Here is a 12,450-nt window from a genome sequence, read left to right as displayed (position 1 = left end):
CCTCCTAGGAAGAGGACTTGTAAGAGGAAGCATGTAGACTCCCGAGTCTGTCACTTGGATACTGACTTTGATGAGTCAGAGGGATCCCCTAGATCCCCTCTGAGGATGTCTCCTTTTCAGACATCCTAGAACTTCTAAAACAGAGGAAACTGGCCCACCAACAATCCCTCTGAGGATGAGTCAGTATACCTAGAGGCGTTTGGATCTCGGCCCTCCACCTCCTGGGTGTCTCCGCCTTTCGACCCCCTTATGCAGGTTATTGCACGAAGGCGTGCACAGCTCCTGACTCTGTAGAGCCAGTCCCTAGGAGGCCTTCTAAATTTATCACTGCCCCTAGTGACAAACAATTCCTTACCAAGGGTGTCCCGCTGATGCCATGGTGGTGGCTGCGGCCACCAAAAGGAACTTGCAGATCCTTCCGTGCCCGTCCATCCTCCTAATAAGGACTCTAGGACCATGGATAGGTATGCAAGCGGATGTTTTCCTCAGCGACCTTTGCTATCGTTCGCTGAATTATCTTTGTCACTTCACCAGACTCCAGAGATATCCTGAAGGAGCTGGGAGAAGTAGTTCAGGATCCTACAGCTGCAGGGGCTCAAGAAAAGATTGCTTCAGCTAGGAACCCTCAATTCCATTGCTAACTCCTCCATGCGGCTAATATCTTATGCTGCGGATGGAGTGAGTAGAGCCGCAGGCACAGGTGTGGCTCTTAGGCGCCAAGCCTGGATGCGGCTATGTGATTTTATGGATCCCTTTAAGGCGTCCTTCACAAATTCTCCCTTTGATGGGTCAGCTTTGTTTGGCCCTCAGGTGAAGGAGACCTTGACCAGGTGTGAGCAGGACGGCAAGACTCTTTCTGCTGTTGGAGTCCGTTTTCCACCCCTTCTAGGCCTTATCCCAAAGGACAGAAGGGTGGGAAGATGTGGTTCCGTAAATCCCAAGGAGTCACGCCGGATTCACGTGGTCAGTTTACCCCTAGAGGCAGAGGGGTAACAACAACAGGCCGCTCTAGAGGCAGAGGGGTCTGAAGAACCAGGGCAACAGGGAGTCTCTTCCTGAGAAGCCCTTTCAGCATCCCTGAGGTGTTGCCCGGCTGTCCCTCCTTGGAGGCAGTCGGGGGAAGATTATCACTGTACCCAGAAGCCTGGCATTCCCTCACTCAAGACAGATGGGTACAGTCGATCATATCCAAGGGTTACATAATTCCTTTCGAGGAAAGTCCCTTCCCCTCAAGTTCCCTTCCAGATGTACCACCGGTCTAAGGGACATTGCAGAGTTAGAAATCGCAAAACTACTGCAAAAGAGCCATTCAGCCAGTTACAATAGACCATTCAGAGCCGGAATCTACTCAAGGTTCTTTTGGTCCCCAAAAGACGGAGCCTGGAGACCATTACTGGATCTCAGCAGACTCAACAAGTCTGTCAGGAAGACAAGATTCGAATGGTCACTCTTCAGTCAATTCTGCCCTTCTTACAGAAGGACAACTGGATGTGCTCAATAGATCTTCAGGATGCGTACTATCACATCAAAATTCACAGACGCTCCAGGAGATTTCTCCGCTTTCGGCTGGGGTCCAGTCATTTCCAGTTCAGAGCCCTGCCCTTTGGTCTCACTACAGCCCCAGAGTGTTCACCAAATGCATGGCAGTGGTCACGGCTCAACTGAGGCGTCAAGGATTCCAGGTGTTTCCGTATCTCGACGACTGGCTCCTGTCAGCCACCACCAGGCATCAGCTTATACAAGCCAGGGATTACACAATAGACCTTTGTTCTCATTTGGGCATCTCAGTCAACTTGAAAAGTCATCCTTATCGCCCTGCCAGTCTATTACCTTCATAGGCAAACTTAAACACTGTTCGGATGTCAGCTACCCTTACAGAACAAAGAGTTTCAGACATTCAGACTCATGTCAGGATCATTCTGGCCAGCGAGAAAGTACAGGCCAGAATGGTTCTAAAGGTATTAGGTCTCATGGCTGCGGCCATTACTCTTCTTCCCCTGGCTCGATTCTACATGCGCCTCCTTCAGTGGATGCTGTTCACACAGTGGTCATACCAGCAACTCCCAATGCGTCACCAGATTCTGGTGACACAAACATGCAAAGAACATCTTGCTTGGTGGATCACATCGTCTCAGGTTCACCAAGGCAGGTGCTTTGTACCTCCGTCCCCGATAGCCACTGTCACCACGGATGCCTCCCTGATCGGGTGGGGGTCATTATCAGGGCAGGATGGTTCATGGGGCGTGGCAACCGTTCGAGTACCATCTGCACATAAATGTCCTGGAGATGAGAGCAGTGCTTTTAACGTTGCAAGCCCTCAACGACTTTCTTCCCGTAGGGACAATTGCAGTCCACACAGACAACATGTCTGTAGTTTGGTATATCAACAAACAGGGCGGAACCAAGTCCTACCCCTTGTGTCGAAGCGCTCAGACTATGGCAATGGGCGATCTCCTCTCATCGGTTTCTGGTAGCAACACATATCCCTGGGAAAACCAACATTATAGCGGACAGATTGAGCAGAGCTATTCTCATGCCTCACGAGTGGTCTCTCAAGCAATCCATAGCGGAAGAGATTTTTCTGGAATGGGGTCGTCCATGTTGCGATCTTTTTGCTACTCCCCAAAACAGCAAATGTCCAGACTTCTTCAGCCTCTTCCCTCTATCAGGCCATCCCCAGAGACGCTCTGACCCAGGATTGGCCCCAGGGACTTCTTTATGCCTTCCCTCCATTTCCTCTGATCCCTCAGGTGATCCAGAAAGCTACCGTTTTGAGAGCCAAATTGATTCTCATTGCCCCTTACTGGCCTCGACAAGTTTGGTTCCGTTCCTCCATCATCACCTTTTGGTGCAGCCGTGGCATCTGGACCCAGTGCCAGATCTACTGATTCACCAATCCGGTCAGCTGCACCGGTCAATCCCTTCTCTCAACCTCACAGCATGGTTGCTCCACTTCCTTCCTTAGCCAGGCTTCCTTTGATCTCTAACCCAGTTAGAGATATCATAGTAGCTTCACTAAAATCCTCTACCAGGAAGATTTACACAAGCAAATGGAAACGTTTCTCTTATTGGGCTAAGGCCCAAAATATTGATCCTTTTACTGCCCCTGTTCAGGCAGTTCTGGACTTCTTAGCAGAGATTTTTCATGCAGGCTCCTCTTCTTCCACAGTCAGAGTTCAGTTGGCTGCTATTTCTAATTTTCATGTCGGGATAGCAGATCATAATATTATGTCCCATAGGCTCTGCAGGGCCTTCTTGAAAGGAATTTTCCTACTAAAGCCTCCAATCAGGAATCCTCCTCCTCAGTGGGATCTAAATTTAGTGCTGACATCCTTGATTCTTCCCCCCTTCGAGCCAGCTGTTTCTTGTTCCCTGAAATATCTTTCTTGGAAAACTTTATTCCTAGTGGCTATTACATCTGCCAGGAGGGTGTCTGAACTTCATGCTCTTTCGGTTCGACCCCCCTATTTGATTTTTCACAAAGACAGAGTATCTTTGAGAACTAATCCATCCTTTTTACCTAAGGTCGCTTCAAAAAACAATCTGAATCAATCCATTGATCTCCCTGTATTTTTTCCTAACTATTCAGATAGAGCTGAACAAAAGCTACATTATCTTGACGTCCACCGTCAGCTTAGATATTATTTGGACAGAACAAAAATTTAGAAAATCTGATCAACTTTTTGTTTCCTATGCGGATAATAAAAAAGGCCTTCCTGTTTCTAAAGTGACTTTGTCCAGATGGCTTTCTTCGGTCATCACTGAAATTTATACGATCAGGGGAAAACAGCTGTGCTCAAAACCTAAAGCACATTCAACTAGGAGTTTAGCTACTTCTAAAGCCTTTCAAGCTAGACTGCCTTTGGACACTATTTGTGCAGCGGCCACTTGGGCCACTCCTCACACTTTTGTTTCCCATTACAAATTGGACTTGGCCTCCAGGGACAGAGCCAGTTTAGGCTCTACAGTCCTCAAGAGTTTGTTCCATTGAGCCACCCAGGATAGAGGTGCTAGGGACGCGGTCCCATCAAGCAAGAATGAAGGCGAGATTGACAACTTAACATTAAGAAGTTATGTACCTACCATAACGTTCCATGTTAGTTGTCTTCTCTAGCCTTCTTTCTTCGACCCTGCCTCCTTTCACCTGGCCTGGACAGACCTTGTATAAGAAACTATTATGCTAAAGACCATTCAGACCTGGTCCTTTTCCATCTGTAAGTTTCTTCTTCCTTTGGGAAGTATTTTATGCTTGGTGTTATTGCCCTTTGTCAACAAACAAGATCTGGGTACTTACTGCCTTGCATCATGGGATATGGGGCTGCCTCGAGCTGGTAAAAGGAGTTCTCGAGCTAAAGCAAGTGCCGAGTCGGAGCCGAGGATCGGCTCCGAACCCATCAAGCAAGAAAGAAGGCGAGAGAAGACAACTAACATGGAACGTTATGGTAGGTACATAACTTCTTATTCCTAGCTCTTGCATTGACATTAGTTTACGGTCTTAGAGGAAACAAACATTGTAACTCAAGTTTTTTCATTGCACCTTGGTATTCTGTGCTGTATTAATGCATTAAAATAACTTAGTGTCCCTTGTTATATTTTAACATTTTACCACAAAATGGCCATCTTTGGTCCTGACATTTTGATGTGATGCTTTGTTGCTTCTATGCATCTTTCTCAGAATCCATTTCAAGTCCTGTTTATTTGGCTTACTCTAATCATAAGGAAGCATGGTATTTCTCCCATCATTTAGATACAATAGTAATAATGGGAGTCACAAGCATCTTACACGGACTTTGGAACCTGACTGCTTTAATTTTTACAAAAATTACCCTGATTTGTAATTGATGAAGTTTCTGCTAAACTTCTCACAGTTAACTTTTAAGCATCAACCAGATTGTCAGCAAAACTAGCTAGCTAAATTACAGTGCTTTGTAAGGCTAGCAGTTTGTAGCCTTTCAGCTGTTGGCAGATTCTATTGATACTCAAGAAAGAACAACAGAACATCCACAGTCTTTGATAAGACAAAAGAACTGAAAAAATAATAGACCTGAACAAATTAACTCATTTGCCCTCCAACATTTTAAACATTGGACAAGTCAAGTCAACAGTAAACTATGTATAGTGAAAAACTAAAAATGTATATTAGTTTAATTTAAAAAAAATAGGGAAAATAAGAAAAGTAAATCCTCTGACAGCTCTAGGTTTAAGTAAACATTTAATGTTAATGTTTTAATTTAAACTTTTATCTGTAGCTAATGAAAGTTGCCATTGTACTTCTCTAACTTATAATTAGTTAAAATCCACACTTCTCCAATCGAGATTAAATTCATCTACTACTCATTTTTTTGATCAGTGCAGTATTGCGCATACTTAAATAAAACATTGTGTTTGTAATTTAATTGCCATATAATGTTCATAAATATGCTGTGAGAGCTTCCCCATGGTCTTGCCCACATAGAAGCTGTCACAACTTGAACACCTAGCAACATACACAACACTTGTAGAATCATAGTTAAAGCTACCCTTGCATGAAGTATTATTCTTCATCTGTAGTCATAGGTGTCGAAGTTATCTGTCAGCTGAGGGAATGTTGTTCTTGGTCATGCCTACCAAACAGGTGTTAACAGTTTGTAAGGCACATGTGTAGGCATCTTGTATTCTCTGTTCACTATGAATTTGTGTGCCAGATCTTGAATATTGCAGACATGGCACAAATGCAGTATATTTCATTTTCCTCATATGACATGAGTCATTTCTATCCTGATAATACAGTATTTTCTTGCAGGATTTGTATAAAATATGTGCAACCTTCAGTGTGCAAACTTCATTTCTGAAATTTACCATATTATGAGATTTTTTTTCTTTTTTTAACCTAGGTGCAGATATCTTTTATTGTATTGTTCCAGCTATAGTGTTATATTGCTACCCCTTTTATTTATTGCATATAGACACCTCTGTAAGAGTCAAACACTGTTTTACAGTGAAGCCATAGAACTTTCCGACTATTAACAGCCATTTGTAAATTGGTGGTATGTATGTCTCACTTTCAAGTACTACAGACAAAAGCTGTGCTGTGAATACGCACTTATTTTTTTTCCTTCATTGTTAGGTGTTTGCTAATCAACGCAGAACTTTTATTTAGTCACCATCACAAAACTGTGTCAATCTGCATACCTCTCAACTGCTCCGCATTTTGTTGAATGCTGAGATTTCAACCTTTAAATGATTGCCTACTCCACTTCTGACTGCAGACTGCTCCAAATTCCACTCTTTAATTGGATAAGTTTTTTTTTACAGCAAATGAAAGATCGGTTTCCTGGAGTTAGTTGCAGCTGAAGAGGGACAAGTGGCAGAAGACCAGATTTTAAGTATTTGAGTTTTGCACAGCTGTTTGTTCTTAGAGTTCTTGGAGTGATCAGTAGTATCCTAATGCAAGGCAGTGTTAAGAAGAGATTGCTGCTGTCCTTTTTGTTGGTATTTGCTTTTGCTGCTCAAATCGGGGGAACATTTTACTTCAGCTGCACAAGGCATTTAAGTTATTAAATTTGGTGAGAGATGAACGAGGGGAGGAATGTTGCTTGTTTCTGGATCTCTAAGTACAAGCATAACTCAGTTCCTGATTTTGCCTCATTTTTTTGCCCTGTCCCTCAAAATATTTGATTTGATTTTATTGTAATTTAGAATTGCAGTTAGTCACTAATGCCAGTCATTCAAGTGCATTACTTGTTCTGAAAAGGCACATTGATGCAAAACCTGTTCATTTAACCTTTTGAGTTAGAGTAATATTTAAAACAGTCCCATCTGATGTTTGTCCATTATTTTGGCTTTGTCTGAAATTCTTCATTAAACAAGTTGAAGGTGCGTGTGCTTGTAGCATGATTGTGTCTCTGTTTAACTTGATTTTGCAGATTGTCTCTGATTTTTGCCCTCACCCTAGGCAAATTCTTCATTTTCTGGTAAATCACTCAGGATTGCAATAAGTCAGTAATGCCAGCCATTTCATAATTTTTATCATTCTGAAAAATGCATGTGGATGCCACATTCATTGTTCTGCTAAATAATGATTTGATTCCTTCCTCATCCGTTTGCCTATTATAAGACTTAATAGAGTCACATAACTAGATCACATTCCCAGGTCACCCCTGAAAATGAGTGACATTGTCCAGTTAACAAGTCAATTAAAAAAAATGTTTCAAAATGTTCCCTTTATTTTTGACTTTGTCCAAAAGAAGTTGAGTGGTGGCTTCGTCTGTTTCTCATAGAATTTGTGTTTTTTTTTAAGTTGTTGATTACAATCACTAAATGACAGACATTTGTGTCTCAGACTGCAAATCCTTTAGAATGATTCCTAGAGCAAAGTTAATATTTTGTGAAAATTAGACCAACATTTAAAATCTGTTCCTGATTTTTGGTCTCTTTAACTCTTAAGCTAAGTAGTTTGGGGAGAGGAGGATTGTAGTGGGTTGCACTGTATGGTCCTCGCACCAGTGAGATGAATACATTTGTAGTCATTATCTAGAAATCTTTTCATTCACTGGCAAGCAAACATCTGAAGCATGTACTGTACACAGCCGTACACATGGCTGTAATATTTGATCATGTGTGTACATGCATGCAAGTGAGAGAGGGGTTATGCATTGCAAGTCTTCCATAATGTTATGAACAGGAAAAACACAGGGCTTTTAAAAAGACAATGCATTTTGTGTAAGAAATGCAAGTTTATTTGCAATGTTTTGGTCAGATGGCAACACTGTATTTAGAATGTTACTATAGCTAGACCTGTCTATTATATGACACTAAAATGAGCAAAATTGTTTATTTTTTTCATGTGCAGTAGAGGTATCACATTAAAAATTACCCAGATGGGCAAGAAAATTAAAGGCTGTTTGTGTTTTGGTTAGAAATGCCTGGAGCTGTCTTTTCAGTTGTAAACTGGGGTGTCATCTCTGTTTTTATTTAACTGCAGTATAAATGCGTGTTTATTGAAAGTTCCACAACCATCTCTAGACAAAAAAATATACAAAATTTATACTAATTCAGGTAACTGAACTATATTTAAGATGGGCACATAGTGCAAGTCAAGAAAACTGGCATGTGTATCTTTGCAGAGAAGCAAGGGTATATTTTCTGGTACAGCAGTGTAGGTATTTACACCACAAGGGTCCTAATTTTATAGGTTGTTCCTGCAAAGAGGACAGATGTAAACCCCCCCCCCCAAACATGAATTTATGCATATGCAATATTTGAGAGAGATGATTTTGAACCCTCTGTTATGAATTTTAATGGTCCCATGCTGTGGTTTTAGCTATGAAGTAGTTAGTGGTGCTTGATTGGAATATTTTTACAGCAGAGCTGATGCAGAGTAAAAATTGTTCTGCACTAAGTGTTTTGAAATTTGAGAAGGACTGTGTGTGTTGCACATAATAGGAGGGAGAAAGAAAGTGAGAAAATTATGAAGTAGATTGCACCATTTAAATATGGTAAATAATTCTGAAGAATAATCAGTCATAATTTACTCCTTTTGCGGGAATGTATGAGTTTCATTTATTTTTTGCATTTCTCTGTATATCTTGTTTGCTTTGTTCAAGATTAGATTTTTTTTGTATGTGTGTATGTTGCACAGCGCTTTTATTTTTTATATGATTTTGCACATTATTTAGTTAACTGTGTTTTCCTTTTTAACAAAGGCATTTGTCGATTATACTGCAACAGTCTAACAGATTTTTGCAGATGCTAAAAATATCTCGACCAGAAACCAGTTACCCATTCATTTTTAGTAATGTTGCAAAAGTGATTTGAGTAGGTGTAGTATTAGTAATATGTTTAGCATTCCTTTGTTGCTGCCGTTTCCTAGGCGTAACATTCTATCACATCCCCCTTTCAAAGGTGCAAAATTACATGCGCCTCCAGAATGCAAATTTACATGTCAACCACAAACTTAAGTGCTGTTATTTTAGACCCTCTGTGTTGATTTTGTAGACCCTCTGCATTTACTTTTTGATGGTGTCTGTAACGATCTTGAGGGCTGACTGGTTGAGAGGTATGTTCATCACAGTTCTTCCTATAAAGATTTCTCTACAGTTAACCCGTAGGAAAAATGTTTTCATTTTAACAGTTTACAACCCTTTGCCAGCCTTTACAAGAATGTTTCATACATAAAATTGTGAGCAGCAGTCAACTCAAATCTATGGACTTTACAAAATTTCAACTGTTTAACGTAGGTCATGCAGGGTAAGATAAATTCCTTTCTGAAACTACGCAAAACTGAAAGGTGGTTAAGGCTTTCTGGCAGTAAACATCTAGTTGATATTGCAGTTTGACAAAATAACTCTGGGACCAGGCTAACAATACTGGAGGTTGTAGTTTTCCTTTAAGGAAATATACATTTCTGTTCATATGTTACTTTTTCTTTGGAGAAATCAGGGCTACACCTAAACATATTTGTCCTGTCTTCTCGCATCATGTAATGAATTTTTATAAAGGCGTTAACATGTGTCTTCACAGCATGTGAAGACATTTTGCATGCTGTATGAAGTTAAGTTTTACTTTCAGAAATATCGAAAACCAAGTCCATGTTAAGTACATTCAAGAAATAATAAAGGCATTTAAAGCTGTATATTTTGTGTTGCCTTATGAATTTCATAGCAACAGTTGAGTCATTCCTGTCTGACTGCCATGCCCGTCATAAACAGTGTGATTATGAAGTCTGTTTCCCCAGTTATGTCCTTTTCTATAGTTTAATCTGGCTAATTCCCCTGGTGCTTGCTAATGTTCTGTAAGTTTCCCAAAATTCTCAAGTTATTATCCTACAAGAAGAAAGTGGCAAGAAAGATCTTCCATTTCTGCCATTGTTACATCACCTTGTAAGTATTAGAAAATGGTAATTTATTAGCTAGTGTTGTAAGTTAAGTATACTTAAGTGACGTACATGTTTCAGTGCTTTTTAAATCAGGAAATGCATTTTGTGAACATTAAGTAAAGAATGTCTGCTGGGAAGTGTATCAGCTCATATAATTTTCTTTGAAGAAAAAATCCACTTCCTTCTTTGTTGCTGTAACTTGTATCCCACTTCCTCCACCCTAGTGGTGATTCTGTGTATGGGTGATGGCACTGATGTGTCATTTTTACTTAAATTAGGACAAAGTCAAGGGCTACCTTGTCATCTTATTCAAGCTACAGTGCACTTTTGGAGATGATAAAGTGAACTTTTACAGTTCATCGTCATTAAAAAAAAGTGTTGCTGGAAGCTTGGACCTCGCTAAGACACAAATACACTTTTTTTTTCTGCATGAAACGTATTTAGGCTTATTTTCTTCTTTCTCATTTTCTTTTTTATTCAGGTTTCTCCAAGTGGATCTTTTATAGGAGTATAGAATTCTACCAGAAATAATGTATTGTACCATTTGAGAACACAGACCACAGTTGTAGAATCCGCAAAGTGTTATTTGAATGAGCGAGAAAGAAACCATCAAGGATTCTGAAATGTCTAGCCCACATGATTCATCTGGTGATGTACCATCTGCAACAGTTGATAAGTGGCTGAGTTGTAACAGAAGACATTTTCCATTTCCTTTGGTTAATGACCAAGAAGAAAATTCCCATCTTGTTCAAAACGAGAATGTAGATGTTGGAGAAGGATTAGTAGAGATATATGGGAAGAAGAAGCATAGACGAAGGGCTTCCAGGAAAAAACGACGTTTTAGGCCATACATTGAGCTTACTTGGGAGGAGAGGAAGAGACTTGATGAGCGAGCAAGAGCAAGAGCTGCAAGAATACTCGAAGAAAAAATGGCAAAAGGTCTTCCAGTTGCTCCGTACAACAGTAATGAGTTTCTGATGGAAGAGCATGATCTGGCAAGGCCAGACTTAAAGATTGACTTAAACCCTAAGCGGTCTCTTAGTCAAGTGGATTACACAAGTGGGGAGGGGGAAGACACAGAGAGTGATAGCATAAGTGGGGATGAAAGTGGGTTCCTTCAAAAGGACTTTTATGAGACTTATGAGAGACTGCATGCTGAAGGCCTTGAGAATATGAGCAAAGAAGAGTTGATTAGGGAGTACTTGGAAATGGAGAAGTACTTACACCAGTTACAAGAGGAAAACAGAAATCTGAGACGCCAGCTGAAGATGCAAACACAGCCAGAGCCTGCAGTTACAGAAAAAGTAGATGAGGAGGAATAGGCCAAGACCACTGGAATGTGAGTAGCATCAGATATTTATTTCTTTTTAACTCTGTAAAAGGCAGCAGAAGAAATACGGGCTTGGGAAACTGCAAGCTGTTAACAGAATATAGAAGTATGTTGTATTGGAGCACTTCTGTTTACTGCTTCGTTTTTCTTTTTTGTCTCTGTGAATAAATTTAAAACCTCTATTACAGTTGTTTTCTGTGTCTGTAGTTATTGCTCAGACTCCACTTATTACTGCCCAGAATTAAACGAATTGCAACAAATCTCAGTGTTTTCCTTGTAAATTGTTTTGTATTTAAAGTCAAAATAATTCATTCCTGCCTTTTTTTTTTTTTTTTTGAAACTCGGACCTCATCTGATTTTTAAGGGGCATTTTCTATGATAATGGAATTTTTTTTTTATTTTGAATGTCATTGGGGAAAAAAACAAATGGGGACTTTGCTGGCAGTTGCCATTACTCTTAATATCCATGTGTGTATCCTTGCATCTTTTTAAATGTTACACAAGCAGATTGGTTGCATTAAGGCATCACAAATGACAGAAAGTATATACAATTGCACTGTTGCATTAGGAGTTTATCACATAAAACAGAATGTAAGTGATGTAGAGTACTTGAAAGACATTTTCTAAAGTTAACATTTAAGTTACTGCCATCTGAGCACTCCTTTGAAACTTACACTGGGATACCTCCACAGCAGAATAACTAGCTTGAAACTCCTACAACCACTTGCGTCTGTAGCAGGTATAAATTCCTGCAGTCCTTACTCCACATGACCCCCACTGATGTCACTTTGCTACTTAATTTGCTTCACAGGTAAGACAGTATCTGCACAGGTTGTCCAGTTCTTTCCCACTGCTGGAACAAGGCTCATTACTTTGAAGAAAACTGATCATCCCTTGGCTTGTTTTTCAGAAAACATCTGAATTTACTTTCATTTTCCCTGAAGTAGAAATTCATAGCTGATCAGACATAATATTTCAGACTCACTGAAACAGATTATAAATTTATGGCCATCAGATTCCCTGTCAGGAAACATACTTTCAGTGTTTTTTCTGTTTGTGAGAATCCCAGGATTCTTTGGATTATGAGTTTGCCTGCCAAGTAAGAAAGGGGGAAAATTTGTTGTGTACATTTGTTTTCCAAAAAATATAATGAACAATGATCAGTCCCCTCTTCATCTGCAGCTTCCTCACCAGCCAGAAAGTAGTTAAAGTCAAGGAATGCCATAAAGAGGATAGATCTGCTGGGCAAGAATAGAGGAAAAAC

The 12,450-nt window shown here is 40.3% G+C and overlaps 1 protein-coding gene across 2 annotated transcripts in view; it reads left to right on the top strand.

Annotated features, from left to right (window-relative positions):
- Positions 1–11,373, top strand: part of LOC122798140 (protein HEXIM1-like) — a 351,680-nt gene extending 340,307 nt beyond the window's left edge. For both annotated transcript variants that reach the window (XM_044066853.1, XM_044066854.1), the window contains one exon: positions 10,338–11,373. In XM_044066853.1, coding sequence (XP_043922788.1) covers positions 10,447–11,178 — 732 coding nt within the window. In that variant the 5' untranslated portion in view covers positions 10,338–10,446 and the 3' untranslated portion in view covers positions 11,179–11,373. The remainder of the gene's footprint in view (positions 1–10,337) is intronic.
- Positions 11,374–12,450: the final 1,077 nt, after the last annotated feature.

Source organism: Protopterus annectens, chromosome 3.part1 (assembly GCF_019279795.1).
Source record: "Protopterus annectens isolate FY-2018-M chromosome 3.part1, PAN1.0, whole genome shotgun sequence".
Taxonomy (NCBI): Eukaryota; Metazoa; Chordata; order Ceratodontiformes; family Protopteridae; genus Protopterus; species Protopterus annectens.
Note: the sequence above shows the minus strand (reverse complement) of the source record. Positions and strands in the feature narration are given on the sequence as shown.